The 20,493-nt window shown below is 32.3% G+C and overlaps 5 protein-coding genes across 5 annotated transcripts; 3 read left to right on the plus strand and 2 right to left on the minus strand.

Moving 5' to 3' along the window:
• Window positions 1-321: 321 nt before the first annotated feature.
• On the minus strand, window positions 322-2,371 carry LOC108750487 (RAB6A-GEF complex partner protein 2). The gene is made up of 6 exons (XM_018489953.1): window positions 2,250-2,371; window positions 2,064-2,185; window positions 1,876-1,983; window positions 1,442-1,591; window positions 1,246-1,358; window positions 322-918 (listed from the first exon to the last, which is right to left on the minus strand). The coding sequence occupies exons 1-6, from the start codon at window positions 2,369-2,371 to the stop codon at window positions 388-390; spliced, it is 1,146 nt and encodes a 381-aa protein (XP_018345455.1). The 3' UTR covers window positions 322-387.
• Window positions 2,372-3,319: 948 nt separating this feature from the next.
• Window positions 3,320-5,642, plus strand: LOC108750478 (ER membrane protein complex subunit 7). Its single transcript, XM_018489938.1, has 4 exons — window positions 3,320-3,519; window positions 3,808-4,066; window positions 4,668-4,742; window positions 4,932-5,642. Exons 1-4 carry the CDS (start codon window positions 3,320-3,322, stop codon window positions 5,058-5,060), a joined length of 663 nt encoding a protein of 220 aa, XP_018345440.1. The 3' UTR covers window positions 5,061-5,642.
• A 2,628-nt stretch (window positions 5,643-8,270) lies between these two features.
• Window positions 8,271-14,153, plus strand: LOC108750419 (DNA-binding protein D-ETS-6-like). Its single transcript, XM_018489836.1, has 4 exons — window positions 8,271-8,352; window positions 8,452-8,712; window positions 12,923-13,187; window positions 13,821-14,153. The coding sequence occupies exons 1-4, from the start codon at window positions 8,271-8,273 to the stop codon at window positions 14,149-14,151; spliced, it is 939 nt and encodes a 312-aa protein (XP_018345338.1). The 3' UTR covers window positions 14,152-14,153.
• Window positions 14,154-15,992: 1,839 nt separating this feature from the next.
• Window positions 15,993-17,572, plus strand: LOC108750434 (40S ribosomal protein S12). Its single transcript, XM_018489870.1, has 5 exons — window positions 15,993-16,090; window positions 16,226-16,261; window positions 16,590-16,724; window positions 17,003-17,207; window positions 17,467-17,572. The coding sequence occupies exons 1-5, from the start codon at window positions 16,041-16,043 to the stop codon at window positions 17,533-17,535; spliced, it is 495 nt and encodes a 164-aa protein (XP_018345372.1). The 5' UTR covers window positions 15,993-16,040; the 3' UTR covers window positions 17,536-17,572.
• Window positions 17,573-17,813: 241 nt separating this feature from the next.
• LOC108750527 (zinc finger MYND domain-containing protein 10) lies at window positions 17,814-20,354 on the minus strand. Its single transcript, XM_018490011.1, has 8 exons — window positions 20,182-20,354; window positions 19,994-20,102; window positions 19,385-19,668; window positions 19,039-19,244; window positions 18,785-18,954; window positions 18,266-18,409; window positions 17,963-18,195; window positions 17,814-17,883 (listed from the first exon to the last, which is right to left on the minus strand). The coding sequence occupies exons 1-8, from the start codon at window positions 20,277-20,279 to the stop codon at window positions 17,814-17,816; spliced, it is 1,314 nt and encodes a 437-aa protein (XP_018345513.1). The 5' UTR covers window positions 20,280-20,354.
• Window positions 20,355-20,493: the final 139 nt, after the last annotated feature.

Consider the following 20,493-nt stretch of genomic DNA (forward strand, 5'->3'; position numbering starts at 1 on the left):
TATATATATATATATATCTTTCTCATATATAATAAATTATCATACAGAATGCAAATTGTTTTCTAAGTATGGAACAACAATAATCGCATACTTACCAAAGCATACAAAGATCACAAAATGCAGAATTATATACTGTATCTTTAGATTATTTTTGTAATCTATTGATTGCATTAAAGTAATGATAATTCACTTCTTTTACATAAACACGCTAAATAATTTAGCTAATATAACATCAATGTTATTATTTCATACTCAATAATGTAACTGTTATGGAATACATGTGTTATATTATATTTACACTGTTTAAATTATAATATTAGTGTTATATTATTGTTAATATTAATTGATGTTTTATTAGATATACGTGCATATACTATGTTATGGTACCTATATGATGGTGTTGTATTTCGTCTGTTGTGGCATGTTCGGTGGAGTAGTGGTTGGATGAATGTGCAATGGAAGATCCCAAATCATCGTTTCGACATCCAGAGTCGACGGTCCATGCCAACTTATAGTATTCTCATTGGGCATATCCATCAGTTTCGGCGTTGTGACGAACTCGAAATGCAATCGCCACTTGAGTGTCACCAAATCGGTAGTAAAATCTGGCGTAACGTGCAAAGGTATCGGTAGCACCAGGTGTGAATACCTGAGACCAAGACACATCTCGTGATGCTTGTTGTAGCTGATCAATGTCGGCGTTGCGGTCTTCCCCCGTTTGTACTCTTCCGACACGTGCTCTTCTGACTGTAGAGACACGGATACCTGAACGCAGGATACAGTCGCATTCGAAAAGTCGAAGGTTCCAACAATGTCCTCACCGAGTTTGTAGGAATTCTTAAAGAGGCAGAATCGTACTACGCGTCCGCGGCCGTTTGTCACGTTGTAAAAGTTTGGACTGCGTCTGGCTGTTAAATTCTAAAACATAATTAAATTTGATCGATAACTACAATGTATAGGTCTTGGTGACTATGAGACATTTTTCTTATTTTTAAATAGTATAATGATTTGGAATTTTATGTTTCACAATCTTATTTTTAACAATTTTGTTCTATTCATGTATATAAACTAACTATTTTCGTATTACATTGCTATAATCAGACAATACAATTTTTTACATGGAGTTAAAAATTTTAAAACTTTTAAAACTAATAAAAAAAACTTTAGTGGATCCCAAGGCAATCTATATATTTCTTGTTTACAAAAAGTTTTTGTTATGGATTAAGTAGAAGGATAATATATAACCTGTAATGTTTGTAGAGCAATATCTAATGGAGTTTCCCTATGTTGTGTTTCCATAAATGGATTGTTCGGACTCAGATCCACACTATCATTGCACGCTGTTATCTCTGGTAATTCTATGAAATAATACACGAATTATACTTTATATCATAGTGATATTATCATATAATCACATTTTCCAATACTTTAAATTATTTACCACTTAAAGAAAGTACTCTGAATGGTACTCGTAATAGTTTTATAACTGTATTCACTCTTTGTGTTCCAATTGTAATCTTATAAGAATATTTTACAGCTTGTCCTCTGTATGAAGGTGGAGCGTCACTTGGTATTGTTTCACGATAAATATCTGTTCACAAAAGAGTTTAGTAAATTTAAAGAACAAAAAACATACAAAGAATTATTAAATAGAAATAAAACATAATTACAAATACAAAAATTTATTGACTAAGAAAAAGAAACCTATTTTCGATCAAAGATAATCTTGATGTTTAATAATATTCACATGTAGATTTATAAATATATTTTTTAGTTCTATAAAAATAAAAATAGAATTATTTCTTTTATTTGATTTATTCTTATCCAACTAACTTTGACTTATAAGAATTTAATTAAAACATTAATGAAACTTACAAGTCTTACTTTCTCCAGGTAACAGTCTTAAATCACAACATAAGATTTTCGGCTTTGTATTCAGCACTACATGTCCATTGTCCTGTTGCCATGGTGCAAAGGTAGTATCTACAAAGTCATAATAAATGTAGTAAATAATAAATAGAAAAAAAGCAGAAAAGATTAAGATATTTTTTTAAAATTCATACTTGCGTTAATTGCTATTGAGCGAGCTGCAGTATTTATTTTCTCTGAAAGTACCATTTTGCTGTTCATTGTACACTGGCAATGGACTTGTGCACTCGCCCATGCAAGACTCTCGAATAGATCACTGTGGAAAAGCAATTGATGTTATGAATAATAGTTCATTACTAATAACACTGTCATTTTCTTACCTGTGACTTTGTGATATTTGATGATTTGGATTCGGAGGATTAGTAAACGTCACCAAACATTCTACAATCTCTCCGGAAAAATACACAGGGCCTCGAACGAGTTTTGCCGTAATTTCAATCATATTGACAATCTTTCAGATTGAAACACTATATATACTTTTTAATCATAACATAATAATTTTGTCATCAAGATTCAATGTCGTCAGCGAAATTCTTGTCGTAATCCACCACACTCATTTAATAATTCAAATGTCTACATATTTAGATTAAATCAAAATATGCGTGATGTCACATATTTATCTGTCAGTTTACTCCGAATTCGTTTCTATTTAATTTGTAAATTCATAGGGAAAATGTGTTTATGAATATTTTATTAATACCAACCATGTTTATTGAATATTGATTAGGGAAATTTCTTCGTGAGAAAAATTCTCCAGCAAGTGGCTGAGCCAATAGTTGCGTTCCAGAAAAAGTAGCTTGTAACTGTTGTAAGATTCTTTAATATGATTGGTTCTTGCCCTTAGTTCTTTGATGGATCTAAATTAATATAACAAATCATATTAATGAATCTTATAACAGTGCAAAGCTACTTTTTCTGTTCAATATTGTTTAATCAGAGAGAAACTTGAAAAGGGCCATCCTTTTCTATCAAAATCACCCGTATACTACCGCCAGTACATCCATTTTTAAAGTATGCTCACTACGTAGTAACATCCATTTTTCAACTGTCGATAAAATTATAGAGAACATCGAAAATGGATCATGTGGTGCAAATTCGTGCTACATAAATTAGTCATGAAAATTTTTCCAGGGCCGCCTTTAATAATATACGTATCTCGTCGGTGATTTACAAAATGGCTTGATAAAAATAAAATTTTGTGGCTAGATTTTATCACTCTGTACAGTACACAACTGGTGGTATCTACTTCTCTAGCAAGATACACAGATGTCAGATGCATCGCCGTTGATCTTGATCGCCTGCACATTGGCAGCTTGGCGGATGGGAAATATACAGTAATACAGTAACATAATTGAGCTTGAGAGGTTAATGGTTGTCCGCTTGCGTCATCATGAAGGGAATATTGTGTTTATTCGTGATCCTTGTAAATTCATGTGAGCGATACGTAATAGCGGAGCATGAAGAAGACACATCCACAGATCTATTTGTGATCGAGGGAAAAGTGTTCCCCTGGGACAACGCTGCTTCCACTGGATGGCAACTCATGACGCATGTGATGGCAAATGGAGGTGAACACTACGGCTTTTTGAGGTACGTAGATACGAGCAAAATCTTGTGTCTACGATGCTCCGAGAAAATCGTTCCGAGACTTTGAACATAAAAATAATTGATCAATCACACTGGTTAACTGGTCGAATTGTTCAATGTTTAATTCGTATTAATATTGAATTAATTGCCAATAATATTTCTTTAATTAATATAATCAATGGTTCTTTCTCTGTCCAAGATTTCAGAGCAATTTATAATATCGTGGACAAGGCTTAATACAAGCCTCAATGAATTTACATGTGTTATATATTAAACGATGTTTAATTTCAGGGAAGATGGTACGTTTATAATTTCAAATGTCCCATCTGGTTCTTACATGGTTGAAGTGGTGAACCCAAATTATGTTTACGAGCCAGTCAGAGTAGAGATCAATTCGAAAGGAAAATTCCGAGCTCGAAAGGTTAATTTGATACAGACGTCGCAAGTGATCCAAGTACCTTATCCATTGAAAATGAGGCCTTTAGCACCATTTCGATATTTTCAAGTTAGAGAACAGTGGCGATTAACAGACTTCCTGTTCAATCCCATGGTAATAGAGCTTTTAATGACATATGGACAATGCATACACTTTAATCATAGATTTATATAATAAAGTCTGTTCTTTTTAGTTTTAGAACTTCTTGTATAAATCATTTTCTCTTTTTCTCTGTGAAAAAAACGTGAAAAGAAAAAGGAAAGATGAACCATGCAAGAAGCTTTGCTAAAAATAACAGGTCTGTGGACTAAACACTTTCTTTAGAGATGTCAAGACAACATTAGTAAGAAAGGACAATAATATGTAATGAGTAAGATTCTGTATACAATGGAAAAAGTATTAGAAATAGAAATAAATATTAATTAGAAAAATAAAAAAAATTAGGAATAAAGATTAAATGTAAGATACATTTAATTTTGTATGTAATAATAGATACAAAACAACATGAGACTGCATTGCTATTTTTTTTTTATTTTTCTAATATATATTTCTATTCTCTCCTAATATTTCTTTCATTGTGCACAGAATCTAATATATGTATACACACCTCTGTTCATGTGTTGTCTTTGACTAAGATATATAAATATGCAGTCTGTTATATAAGTCTATGGTTTTAATTTACTTCCTTCGCTAATATTTTTCCTCCTGTATTCAGGTTCTAATGATGGTTCTGCCACTTATACTGATAATGATTCTGCCAAAAATTATGAATGATCCTGAAACTAGGAAGGTAAGAAGACCTAAAGACCGGCCAAAAATTGAGTGACCCTAAAGACTAGGAGTTTTTTCTAATATATCTAAAAGTAAATGAAAGATAATTAACTGTAAAATAATTCGTCTATATAGATTATTATACTATTTACACGTAGTTTATATATTCTAGTCCTTGACAAAGTCATAAACTAAATGCATTTTGTAGGAAATGGAGCAATTAAATAATCTCACTATCTATAATATGCCAGAAATGTCTGAAGTAATAACGTCTTTTCTTTCTGGAGGAGAAAAACAAAAATCAAAGGCTGTAAAAGCTGCTAAGAAAAGACAATAATGTATCGATTTAGTTTACTATCTGTAGATGGTTATATATGTACATGTTTATTCTAGTCGTTAAAATATATTAAAATATTGACGACGAAAAGCAAGAAACGTTCCGATTCCTTCCATCGAATGTTGCATAAAATTACGATTGTTAATATGTTAAGCCTTTGAACTGTGATTGTTTCAAAGTGCTTAATGTATTCCTGCAATTTCATAATTGTAAAAATAATTTGCATTTTTTATATGTGAGTGCATTGAAAATGTAGAGAGAAATAAAACCAGCACCAACAACTTTTTAACACGTTATTCGTTTTGTTTTATGTAATTACTTTATATACGTATGCTGCGCGCAATTTCATAAAATAGTATAGAGAAAACTTTGTACGGATATATAAGTAAAAGAAAAATCTGACCTAATATAATGTAACACACGATACTTACAACATAATTGTACTTTACATCACAAAAATATTATTTTGTTACACTTTCTTGTGTCTGTCATTCTCTGTGATGTTTAGATTAATCCTGTCTCATGTAAGATGTTGTCCAGGCACAAGATACAATTCTCTAAGTTATAAAAAGACATGTATCTATAATATAATAAATAAATAATTATGTATAAATTATTGAAATGGAAACAAATTATTATCCACTTCAAACTTCTTCAAATTTTCCAATCAACAGTATAAAACTGAAATGTATAGAATGAGGATTCGAAATCGAATCAAGTATTCCAACTTTTAATGACAGTGTCGATATCATTATATTGTTGTGCAGGTATTACGGCAAAAAAATATTACACAACGACAACGCAATGATATTAAACTGTTGTTAAGAATTACAGAATTAACAGATTACAAATCAATTGCTTTAACGTGGAGTAGTCAACCTAATAACAATACGTAATTCTGCAATATCCTATTGTCTTGTGAATAATTATTAATCAATGTTAATAATAATTTTGTATTTATTCTACAAAAAAAATATCTAGAATTATACAAGAAAGCAGAAAAGACCTAAAATATTTTCAATTATATGTATTGAAAAATTATAACAAACGATAACGATAGCTACTGATAAAATTGCTAATAAAAAAATCTTGAATCCTCCAATTAAAAATCGTATATTATTTCAAAAGTGCTAAAGGGCTATACGAGTAATCGCCGTGTCGTGATTCATTGCTAATGCAACGTTTCCTTCGCTTCATCAGAGCGAGGAGCGTAGTGATATATTCTAAAAAACTTCTTATTCTATAATTTATAAAAAATATCTTAAACTTTTTCAGATATTATAAGCTATCACCAGAAATTGTAGAATAAGAAATCTTAGAATATTTTAGAATTCACATATATAAAAAGTTTTTAGAAAAAATGTAGACTTTCTTGACACCTCTAAAAAGTACTTTAATTTATATAAAAAGTTTGAAAAATTTTCTAAAAAATAATTATAAAATTATTCAGAAATTCTAAATTCTGAAATTTACATATAAATTTTTAAAAATTATATGAAAAATTATTATCATTAACACTTTTCATTAGTTCGCCTCCAATTTGGCTCATGTAATGTTTTTTATTTAGTATTTGAAATGCAGAATTCACGTAGAAAAGTAATTATCTATTGAATGAATTATTCGAAGTTACCATGAATCGTTATTTTTCAGAAATTGAAAATCGGCAAAATCTGTAAATCGTATAAGCCATAAATTAAGTGAATCAATTTTAATCTTTTTTCGTCCTTATTGTGATCTTAGGAGAAAATTTTTATTTTTTGTATTGAATATGAAGTATTCTCCACACAAATTTTATACCAAATAATAAATAAGTAAACCAGATGATATTTTATTATATTGTCCAAATACTATAAATAAGAAACATTACATGAGCTAGCCAAATTGGAGGCAGCCCAATGAAAAGTGTTAATGGTTAGTAAAACTTTCACCAGGATAGATAGAAGAGAAATAAAAATATTCTCGGAACACATGAAGTCATATCGCATGACAAAAAACCGGCTGTGGCATTAGGTGTACATTTTCAAGAATATTTAATAAATTCGGAGTATCGAAAAAAGATATCCAAGCACATCTATAGTTCGTACCGGAAGTGAAACGCGCAATTAAGAAGTTCATATAATAAGAAAACACGATTTTCCTAAAAGTATTTTTATTCAAATGAATTACCCTGATTTTTAAACTTGTCGCTGAAATATTTTTCGATATCATAAGATAAACTTTGCAGCAATTTGAGATAAGAGTTTATCAACAAAACTCGAAAGAAAGACAGAAAGTTATGTTATTCGGGCTTGATTAACGCCAGGAAGCGAAACCGCACCGTGGGAATTAATAAAAAATGAAAAAAGGGAACGTGAGTAAAGATGAGCAATCACAAGCGTGATTCAGCGGTTGACGATGCATGGAGTAAGCTGTTGGGATGGTTGCTCGACGAGAAGCGAGAGCGGCTGAGTGTATCGCTCTTCCGGGAATCCATATTTCGCCAATCGAGTCTCCAGTTCGGCCGTGATTCGCCTCGCCCTGGCCAATTTTATTCGTTTCATTCAAGCCGACGACTAGATCGAAGCAAACATGCGCAACATGATTACGCGATGTTGTGCTGTACCGTTGTGATAAAGTTACCTTATGTTACGAGAAAAGTATGTGGACCATTTATTGTATGATCAAGTGATTAGATATTCGTAGCGTGCAAGATGTAAAGAAAAGAAAGTTATTAAAACAGTAAATCTATGCTATGTATCTACATTTATAATAAGTATTTATAGACAGTGCGAACAAAGAAATCAAATGATTGCAAGTGATTAAATGAAAATGAACGATCTATAGATTAACGTGCCAAGGTATGTATGAGAACACGTGGCAATAATTCAAGTAATTCAATTTTCATCTCGGCGAAGAATGCTGGATTTGTATGATTTCACTTGATAAGACAGCTTTAACGCCGAAATTAGGCGGAAATGCTCGACATTATTTAAAGTGAAATAACAGTAATAATAAGTGCGATTCACGAAAAAAAATTATAAATTTCTTCGTCGAATAGTGGATACGTCTCAAGATTTGGACATCGTGCAAATGTCTGAAGTGATGGATTCTGAGTCAACTTCAAAGTACAACTGGAAGGGGGATAATAATAAGAGAATATAAACGGTCTCGAACTGCAGACAGATTTGTGCGATATCTTCGCAGGTGCATGGAGTATGTAATTTTGAAATGATGGAACACGCGTCGGAAAACGATGAGAAAAGCAACGATGAAGATCTTGACGATCATCCCACGCAAATTATGGTGCCATCCGGTAAATATCTCTAATCGGCAAACGATATGTGAAAGTTATATCTTGGACTTATCAACATGAGAAATATATTCCGATAATCTCGGAATTTTCATCTTTCAGATCCGTCCAAGTGGAACTCGAATGACATAAGCAAATGGATTTTATGGTGCAGTCACACATTTGCCATAAGACTAGGATCCATCGCAGCAATACTTCCATCAACTGGCAAAGAACTACTACGATTAACACTACAAGATTGGCGGGATATCGGCGGAACAGGAGGTAGTATCCTAGCAAGACACTTGGCTCATCTTCGTCTACAGGCCACTGGCATGCATACTACGGATTTACTACAAGAGAACGAAAATAATAAGGAAATTGGTAAGTCTAAACAAATAATAAATTCAATCACTTTTTTCGCATTACGGATACTAATAGGGATATATATATATAATCAATAAATATTATTTCATTATTCGAATTAGTCTGAATTCAAATTTACTTCTGAATTTAGATACTTAAAATCAGACACTTGAAATAAATTTAAATCTCTTAAACGTACTAACTTTTGTGATTTGTTGGATTATTAATAAATATCTAATCTAGGAATAAAATCCTAAGAATTTGAAAAAATCTTGGATAAATAATTAAATAATAGAATTATTTATATTTTATTTATGATTTGAATTTTCCCGAATAATCGAATTCTGATATTAATTATTTTATTTAAATATAGTAGAGGATACTGCTAGTTTAAGAATTAGAAAATGATGAACAGTAAATTAAATCAAAAATAAAATTTTATATTGGTAGAAATTAACATAACTCTTTAATAAAATTTTAAATATATAGTTTTCAAAATCTAGTCATTGCGTTATCTGTTCTTCATCTCTACGTGTATATCAACGAGATCATAATGCTTTTTTTTTTCTCTTGGCGACACTAACATCATCGCGTCTACACATATTAATTGTAAACATAAATCCAAAACAATTCATGCTATAAATTTAAATGGCAAAACCATTTAGGGATTTAGTCTTGGACCTGTCACGATTGAATGGAGAGTGACCGGAAAAGGCTAACCATTCCCCAAAGACCGATTCTAGTCTAACTGACCAGGAGCTTATCTAAAGCTTTAACGATAGCGGCGATCTATTATAGATAAACGCGATTCGGGCAGGAAAGTAAATATCGTCGAACGGATAGTTTTACCCCAGACTTTCTTCACCTCTGTTGCTCATGTGATTCGAAAGGAAAAGCAACGTATGTGCTGAAACGTCCGTATATATTTTGTCGATATAAAATCGAGGCGATTGAATAAAAAAGCGATACTCCAAGGAATAAAAAGAAAGCTTGCAGCTTGCAAACATTGAGTTAAAATTCATACAAGATCATAAATAAGAAATTTCTACGAAAGTGTGGACGATATTAATATAACATCTTATGTGACAATCATGTTTACAATAACATGATTATAATACGAAATTGTTATATGGAAGGATGATTTTATCAAAGTATCTAAAAATGTATAGCTACCGATCTGAAAATAATTTTGTTGAACCGTCAAAATAATTACGTAGAAAGCGGAAATATTGCAAAAAATTTTGACATTTTAGCAACCAGCTTGAGCCTTCGTAATTATTTTGATAATCTAATAAAATTATTTTCAGATCTGTATTTAAACTTTTAGGTATTTCTACAAAGCTGTTCTTCTCGTGTGGAATCGGTCTCGTACGGTGTAGAGTCATAATGAAGAAGCACGAAAAACGAAATAAAATAAACTTAATTTTCTTTTATCTATGCTCTATTCGCTCCTCTTTTTCGTATACGGAATACAGACTTTCGAGCACCGTCTCTTTGGAGGAAGAAAAGCTAAAAGTGAGAGGTACCGAACTGTGGCAGCGTAAGCCTCTGAGATATATCGTCCGTTTGAATAACGTTACAGCGCTCTCTCTCTCCTCTCTCTCTCTCTCTCTCTCTCTCTCTTTCTCTTTCCTTCCCTCTTGTTCTCTATGTGTGTGTCGGCCCATCTCGCCCCGGCAGCAGCCGTTTATTAAACGAATCAGTGTTATCGCGGTGAGAGAGTCCTTCATGAATAAACCATCGAGTGTTTAGGGCAGCGGAAAGGTGGTGCCACGAGGGGTTACGAGCTTGCCGCGCGACCGCTTTTACCCCTCTTTCTGCTCTCCTCCAGGGGCAGGCTCTAACGGGCTCGGGGGTGGTAAGCTCGCCGCGGGGCGCGACTATATTGTTTTCGTGATGAGCGGCAAGCGTACTCTGGATCTTGAATGTATACGGGATAATTTTACGCGTCGCACCTCCGTCACACGTCGCTTAAACTTCTCTGTACGTTTTGCGTTTATGGCATGCACTTTGTATTTACGCGTATATGCGCATGTGTTTAATGTGTGCAGCCACGATATCCTCGAACGAACCTAGCTTGCCCTTTGAACATTTTATATTGTATTTAACATAGTGGTCGAATAATAAAATAAAATTATATTATACCTATATATATATATATTTTTTTTTCTTTTCTCTTTTTCTTTCTTTTACAATTGGATGTAATAATATGCGAGAGAGTTGTGTAAATCTTTTTGCATCGCGTTACAATCCTTACATTTAAATTTTGCACCACATTGCCATACATATTTTTATCTTTGTCATATTTAAGATACGTAATTCTTGGCATATGTGCTAGTATTCGTCAATGTGTTACAGGAAGTGGAAAATGTAAATATCTTTCAATGTTAAGTTGGCTCAACTAGTATGATAGACAGTAATAAATGCGATATGAATATTTGATATCTCTATTAAAACTTCTTATAAGTATAATTGTAACATAAACAATGACTTGTATAGCGAACAATCACTTCAACCGAGAATTCTGCGTCAGATATTTTTTCATTTTCATAAAAGGATTTTAAAATATTCTCTGATATTCCATATCGAATAAAAAAAGGGCGAGTAACATGCATACGTTTTCAATTTATATCTCCATAAGTCACAGACAAATAATATAAAATATATCCAAGTTTTTTTTTGCAGAAATTGTTATAATTTAAAAAGAAATGATCATCCCAAGCAAACGAAAAATCCAGTTTCGAAAGAAGAAATTTCGAATAAATCTATACATCTTTGGCCATCTCGCTCAAAATCTTAAAGATACTTGCGTAAATTTCGAAAAAGAAAGAAAAGGAAGCAAAAGAGAAGGTAGCTGAAACGGTAAGTACTCTAAGCGCAGTATGTCGCAAGAGGGGGAGGTGTAAAGGTATTCCGTTCTTACCAAGAGTAAGAGTGGGGGCGCAAAGGGCTGAAAGCTGAAATAACCAGGGGCAAAGGTCGCTCAGTCGCTCTCTGTCCACTGACTGGCGGAGTTTTATTCCAAATGCATCTACCTTCTGCTGATGATTGATGTTACTTGTCGTGTGCGTGTAATTGTCTGAGATGTGTAGAACGTTATCGAGATCGGTGAAATGAATTTCAATTAATATTCCCTGAGTTGATCCATTATTTTGCGAAATAGTTGGTTCGCGATGAAATTTATTCGTTGCTCGTGTGATCGTTGGACATGAACCCCTGTAAAATTAACTTCTATTATCATTCGGTTAACACATGAAAAATCATAGCGATGTGCGAGCCTGCAGCATTTCCTCTTTTAAATCAAAAAGATGTAGGTTCAAGACGTAAGATCGCCATAAATTTTAAGTCTGCAAGACTATTAGCGTATTGAAAATACGCAAGAAAACGGATTCTCACTGCGTGATTTTCAACTCCAGAGATGATAGGCTTGTCGTTTATCGGTTTTCGAAAGCGCCGTTTATATGGCACAGGATTAGGCCAAAATATCAAATTCGGCGCGTAATGTGGAGAATTCAGACGCATCCTTTACATCTTCAGCAGGACACCAGATTACACCCTTCGGCTGCTGCGATTCTTTATAACGGTAAATTAAAAAAAAAATTAAATTAATTAAATTGAAATAAAAATGTTGAAACTACTATTACGCATAATATTAAGCCTGTTCTTTTTAACTGAATTTCTTGCACGATTCATCTTTCCTTTTTTTTTCTACGAATGTGCAGAAGAGAAAAGGAAGAAAAAAGTAAATCGTAGAAAAAAATTTAGCTAAAAAAAAAATTAATCTATTGTCTCCGTCGTTCGTGTATTTATTTGACGTTACAACTGCGTTTGATGCGAAAATACAGATATATGGCCTACTAGCGAAAAATAACTTGTATATAACAAATATACGATAACTACTTTAACAGTATAAAAAATAAAATGTTATATATAATAAGATGTTAACAGAAAATATTAGAATTACTTGGCTTTTTATATACTCTCGCAATAAAATCTAAACCGATAATTATCAACTTTTTTGTCAACATGACGAAATATTATTTACATAAATGATACGCAGATAGAAACAAAAGGATAAAAGTCTGTGTCAGTCAGAGCAAGAAGACAAGTGTACCAGAGAAAACCGACGATCCATCGCTTTTATCTCTCTGTCTCTCACAGTCCAAATGACTCGAGAACTGCTTGAGAATATAGTTTGGTGCATGCGTGTTCCGTTTTCTGCTCGCAGAAAGGTTCAGCCTCCTACAACGGACTTGCTCGCTGATTGGATCAACAGCTGGAGCCAGTGGCTCGGGGGCGGTCGGAGGCGGACAGGTTCAGCTCTGGCAATTCCTGCTAGAGCTGCTCTCAGATTCGTCTAACTCATCTTGTATCGCGTGGGAGGGCTCGAATGGGGAATTCAAGCTCACCGATCCGGATGAAGTAGCGCGCCGTTGGGGTGAGCGCAAGAGCAAGCCTAACATGAATTACGACAAACTGTCACGCGCGTTGAGGTAATTGTATAAATATAAAAATAATATTTGTATAAATATTTGTATAAATATAAATATATAATCTGATATACAATGATACAATTATACATATAATGTTATAAATTATATCGCCGTGTTGATAGAAAAGTGATAATGAAATAAAAAATTAGCATTTTTTAGATAATAAAAAGAAATTGATTCTAAAGACTACTATATTTTCTATGAACAACGACACATTTGTAGCTCATTTATTTATAAAGTGTCGCAACATTTTGATAATAAAATTTATACACTATATTATAAAATTTATATCACTATATTAAAATTGCAGTGTTTAAATTTTGAAAATTCACTCTAGTTTAAAAAAAATACATTATAATTGAAAGGATAACATAAAAAGAAAGTAGTTATAGAAATGTATTTACTATTCTATTTAAAATATTCTTCCAATTGAAAATTTTAAAAATATTCTACTGAGAAAAGTTGATAATTGTCATTTTTCTATTAATGTAGCGATTTATTGTTTCTTAGCGATTTATCTTTCTTTTTTTTTCTACTTTCATATGTAGATTTTTTCTTACATTTTTTTCTCAACACTTTGGAACAATTTACGTTAACACAGCGCAGTTAAGAAAGAAAAATGTTATTTCACAGATATTACTACGACAAGAACATAATGACAAAAGTTCATGGTAAACGTTATGCTTACAAATTCGATTTTCGTGGTTTGACGATGGCTTGTCAGTCACAAGCAGGCATTATGTTGGAAGCGTCGACGTCGTCGCGCGTAACAAATACGAGCTGCCATTCTCATCATCAGGCTCATCGCACTCCTCGCTTGTATCCAGTTGGACCTGCTCAGCACTCTGCACCATCCACGTTCCAATCAGAACAATCGTCTTCCAGTCAACAACAACCTCCGCCACCTCCACCGCCATTGCCACCACCACATTATTGGCCATATCGATATTCACCACCGACATAACATTGCTCACTGTTAGGCATATGAGATTACATTAGCTGATGTTAACTTTGATCTTCTTGCACTCTCTCCTAGTAAACACTGAATGTAATATAATAATAATAATATTTCATACTCAACAATATAAGTATAACACATGTAAAACTCATGTCAGATTAAAGATTGAAATTGAATTAGAATTTAATCAAATCAGGAGAAATAAAATCAATATCGAGATTAATGAATTTTATTTTGTCAAATTCTAGTCCAATCTCAATTTCAAATTCTAGTCTGATACAAGCTTTATAATTACACTGCTGAGTATGAAATCATCATTTCAATGTTTGTGTTACTTTTAGTTGGTGTTTCATTGGACTCAATGGAAGAAGGACTGGTTCTAAATCTGAAAGCTTACTTGGCCAATATCCAGTGATAGATCAACTTTGATCAACTTGAGTGAACAACTCAAGCTCTCGTTCTTTTGAGTTCCTTTTCTCTGTTTCTGTCATTCCTATCAGATACATCACCACCGTTTTCATCTAAAAGCATTAAACTGAAACATCAAGTTAGCTTATTATAAGTTCAGGTTTTAATTAACAAATATAGAAACAATCTGTACATACATAATAACAATGAAAAAATTAATATACATTGAACAAATGTGAAATATTTTAGATTAATTTAGATAATTAAAATGTTGCAATCATTATATTTCCTTCATTACTTTTTTACTATTGTGCTCCATAATATAGGATCTTGTAAATATATCGATCAGTACTATTCAAAGCAATATAGCATGTTTTTTTATTTTCTTCTTATTATCCGACTATTATACAATCTATTACACATACAATAGTAGATTCTATACTAGGATATATAGTAATTTGTTACTAAATACTTTTATATAATAGAATCTTATGTACTCACAATGTATATTTTGTAAACACAACTTTCTATCTAATAAAATAATGTAGGAAAGCAAACAGGAAAATTATCCATTATGTAAACCAAAAAATAAAATTAAAATATTACTACTAGCTGTTCGATTGCTTACCAAACGTCAGCTAGTGCACGTCTCGGTGAGTTTACCGACGTGATCAGACGTGTCATTATTTTTGGAAAGTATGACCAGCTTCAAACGCGCATTTGAGTTTATGTTACTTTTTTAGACTTTCGTATTCTGCATATTGATTTTTGTTACACACCGCATAAGCGGCATTTTTGATTCTGTGTTAGAGTCGCGGCCATTCTCACGCGAAGAAGTCAGCTAATGTAAATCTCCCCTAGCAGCAATTCATTATACATTGGTTAAATGTTAAGGATATACTGGACCAATATTTAATCAATATTTATGTTATTAAAATCAATTAATCTTCCTTCACACAATTATCCATATGGATCACTTGTAATAGTTACTTGTGATTACATAATCGTTAAAAATTGAAAATCAGTAAAGCGTAAATACTAGAACAGTCCAAGTCGTGATAAATGAAATTAATTATATCGCATCGGGAATAATTCTTCTTTAATGAAACAGTACTTGTCCTCAAGAAATTCCGATAGAGACCAATATGATCACGTCGAGGACACGATACGAGGTCTGTTTTTTTATTGCTACACTTTCCAAACTGATACACACAGTGCAATAAGTTAAACTGGTTCCGAGTGCAGCAATAAAAAACCTACGATTGCAAATTTCATAACATTCTTGCAGATAGTAACATTTGGCGCGAATATTTGTCCAAATCTTAGGACCTACAGTTCGCCGATAGAGGGCATGACACACATTAATGTAATTATGACCGATCGTCGATAACTCTGCTGTTTTGAACAGGATGCTGTAGATGTTGCTCCGCGTCAACATGTCGGCCAGTCGAACATGCGCGTGGCGTCGCTGGTGATCAAAATGACGCATGCGTAAAAGCCCAGAATGCGATAGACTCCTTCTCGGCCTGCAAGAAAGGTAAACTGATCCACGCTGGATATTGGTGTGGTTAAAATCCGTTTATTATATTAAGATCGTCATATATCTCGCCTGCAAAAGCGTTGGAATGTATCTCGCAAAGAGAGATTAATAACGTCCTGTATTTATTTCCAGCTCTCCAGCTCGCTCGAACATGTCTGACGTAGAAAAGTGAGTATACTTATGTCTTTCGCATCTCCTTTTGTCGTGCGATTAGTCTTAATAAATTAACGGTATCATGAATGTACGGATCTATACGATCTCGCAACAAGTGTTTAGTGACATAGGAATAAAGTTTGACGCGTAATAAATGTATTCATTATTGTAGAATTGATTAAACTTTTATTATTGAAAAATTAGTTTTAGATTTTGCAATTGTAAAAATATACACATGGTTATAACAGCTGATAAATGGAAATAATAAAACGATATCTATTGATAAAGCGAGCTCTAATTAATATTCTAAGATGCTGTATTCAATAAAATTGTTTCCTTACAGTGACGATGTGCCATCCGCGATGGCAGCGGGTGGTAGTATGGATGTTAACACTGCGCTACAAGAAGTTTTAAAGAATTCTCTCATTCACGACGGCGTTGTTCACGGACTCCATGAAGCTGCCAAAGCTTTAGATAAGTAAGATACAAAAATATTAATTATAAGGCTTATTTTTTTTTAGTTAAACTTTTTGAACTGTTCATCTTTTTTTTTCTTTTTTGTTTCCAATGTGAAAACAAGAAGAAAAATGAACAAACTTCAGATATATAAGCAAACAAACAGATATATAAAGTAAATATAACTAAGGAAACATAAAAGCTCTCTCTTTTAAAATCCAATTGCTATATTTTGATGTCTTGTTATATGCATAAACAGTAACAAGTATTATGCTATAATGTATATCTTTTATATTGCAGAAGACAAGCCATGCTTTGTATCCTGGCAGAAAATTGCGACGAACCAATGTATAAGAAATTGGTTCAAGCATTGTGTAATGAACATCAAATTCCACTGATAAAAGTAGATAATAATAAAAAGTTAGGCGAATGGGCTGGCTTGTGTAAAATTGACAGCGCAGGCAAAGCACGTAAAGTAGTTGGCTGCTCATGCGTCGTCATAAAGGTAAGCTGTATTAAAAATTTTTTGCTCTTTCTAATAAAATCTGATGAAATAATATATTAAAGATATAACACATGATTTATAATACATATCTATACATATGTATTATAAAACAATTCATGATGATATTTAGGCTCCCTCTACTGAGTAGAACCCATATTATAAACAAACCATGCTGTAATTATGCCTTGCTGATGTGATTTTATTAATATTTTTATCTGTACCGTTATTATTCCATTATTGAGTTAACATTTATTTATAGGATTTTGGTGAAGATACACCTGCTAAGGATGTTTTAATGGAATATCTTAAACAAAGCGCTGTACATTAATAATTTTTAATAAAATATTTGACATAAATTACACAAATACGTCTGTTCCAAACATTTCTTAAAATATATTATGGATATAAAGATTGCAACTGTTCTTTTTCAATAATTTCAAAATGCGCGAGAATTGTGAGAATGTCCTCATTAAAAAAAGCGTTGCAATCTTTGTATTCGTGACTGTAATAATATTTCATTATAATTAAAAAGATAAGATATATTTATAATATATTTTTAAATGTATTGATGAATACATATATTCTTAACTATTAAGAAATGTATTATCACTGTTTAGTTTTTGCTATTGTGTTGCAAATATTCTTGTGATTTTCCCAGTCTTTTACTTGACACTCTCTATAAGAAAAATATCAAGTGCATTACTTTTTGAATGCATCTAGCATTTGTTAGTAAAGTCTGATTATTTCCTATATACCTGCTGCAATACCAAACTTCCTTGCATCTGGAACATCGTTTCTTAGACGGTTCTTGACATAACGAACATTTTTTCGTTTCTATACGGTCTAACTTTTCCAAATCATAGACATCACTTAAAATTTGTGCGACCTCTTTAATGTAAGTTGTATCTGTTGTAAATAAGTACTTGGATTGATGCCTAGCCAGTTTCTTCCATTTTTTATGATATTTTTCCAGAATATTTGACTTTATCTATATTTGATGATTTAAGTTTGTATAATTGATAATCGATAAGAGAGAGGAATGAAGAATAGTAATATACCTGCGGCATAACTTCCACGCGAACCGGGCAAGTTGAATTCGAAGAGGGCATCGCTGGCGATATATTTAAGTAAGCTAACCATCTCTTAAGTTCTATCAAAGGTGCAATTTGATCGAGTATATCGTCATGCAAATATTTCTGTAGCTAAGGTATAGAGTTCTATTAAAAATCATGTATATTTTTTATTGTTAACAGGTATCGATATTAGTACACAAATGAGTGAAGAGAACTATATTTGGTCAAAACAGGTCTTAGAATCCAATAAAGTATGAATATAGTATGAATTTTTACAATTTTTAGTTTAAACAAACTACCGATTATTTGTCAGTTTTATAACACAGTCTTAGACTGAAGCTGAAGTAAGTCTAAGACTGTTTCAAGACAAATAATCAGCGTCCAGTATGAGCAGGAAATTGTAAAAATTCCCACAATATATTATTAGGCACTAAGATTCTCTTTGACCGAATATGACTCATTTGCGTTTAATTCTTCGATCCATTTTCACTTAATAATTAGTACCTTTGATAACTGGGACAACCTGTGCTCTGTGATTTCATAGTACGGAGAACATTTTGGATTAAGAAGTAATTCTCGCAAGCCAAACCATACTTGTCCCTCCCTTTTATTAATTTTTCCAATTTCACTCGGTTTAATTTTCCTCCAGCTGCCTTCATACATCAACACCTCATCTGTAAGAAAATTAACGATAGCTCAATTTATCATACTCCGTCAGGATGCTAGAAAATAGATGTTAATAGATGAAAATGGATTACCATCCTCATTTTGCTTCTTCCATGGTTGACTTTCTATCAGCTGTGCAAATAAATATGGAACGTCGTGTATAGCTAGCATGCGCGAAATTGCACAAAGAGGTAAGTTATCTAAAATTTCTATTAGATAATGAAGAATTGAAATACACCGCATCCCAATGTCAAACTCAAATGTCCTTTGCTTCTCTACTATTTCTTCCAAGCAAGAGCTGAAGCGAAACACACATGTGTGATTAACAAATTTGATATTCACGAAAATTTAAAATGTATATCCTCTAAATAATTTATATATGTATTCTCTGTTTATTTTATACTTTCTTATATTTAGTTAAAATAGAGAATATCTTACTTAGGGTCTTTGATTTCATATACTTCTAAAGTTTTTCCATCGAGAAGCGTTGTTACGTGTTGAACAGTATAATCGATGAGGTCAATCACTGTGTCATCCAATGTTTGCGCGCTTTCGCAATGAAACAATATATTTTCCAATAACGAAATCGTGATGACTTCGTGATAGAATATGCTGAATAGCATAAATGTATTTGTTGGTTCCCCATTAAAATCTATCAAAAGTGGAAACACCTTGTGCTTCCAAATGTCGATTTGTATAGCTTCATATACAAGAATGGGAATCTAAAAATACGATTAAATAAATGACACTGTAAAAGAGACAGTTATATCGAAAGCTAGTTTCTCACTTACATAGAATGTTACTAAAATAGAAAAAATTATAATTATATTAATTAAATATAATTACTATTGAATATTATAAAAATTGTAGTTATAATTGATTAAATGTCATGATTATTAAATATTATAATAAAATTATAACAAAGTTACTACAGAAAATTATATTTTTGCACATCTCGAATTTATCGATAATCTTTCTGCTTAATGATATCGTATCTATAACACTGCTTATAGCATATTTTACAAATTGTTCTTTTTAATTATTTACTTTCTTTAACGAAATAAACCATTCCATGACACTCTCCTCACGTAGCCCCGTTATCTCGAGCACATTCTGCTGGTTTAGCAACGTCATTTTTTTGTGGAAATCCAACCAACTGAAAGAAACTCATACATTTTCACATCGATTTCTGAATTACATCGAATGATAAGGGAATATGTAAAAGTGTGATTTACCTTTTTGTACCGACGTTTTCGAGCTCCGAAATGTTCAAGCTTTCTACGTAAGCTTCAATTTCCCATGGCGGTACTATGTATTCCATCTGGTCTGCCATTCTTTCGGAAAGAATTCTTAACGTATTTTTGTGTTAGATTCTAAATAACGATCATCATGTACTATTGACAGCATTCTTGTGTCCATGACAACAAAAGTATGTTTGATCGATAAATCATGTATATAAATACATAAATTTAAATATTTAATACAAAATACTATAATGCAAGTAGACTACTCGCATCATGAAACACTGATAAAATATTCTTATATAT

Source organism: Trachymyrmex septentrionalis, unplaced genomic scaffold, assembly GCF_001594115.1.
Source record: "Trachymyrmex septentrionalis isolate Tsep2-gDNA-1 unplaced genomic scaffold, Tsep1.0 scaffold37, whole genome shotgun sequence".
Classification (NCBI taxonomy): domain Eukaryota; kingdom Metazoa; phylum Arthropoda; class Insecta; order Hymenoptera; family Formicidae; genus Trachymyrmex; species Trachymyrmex septentrionalis.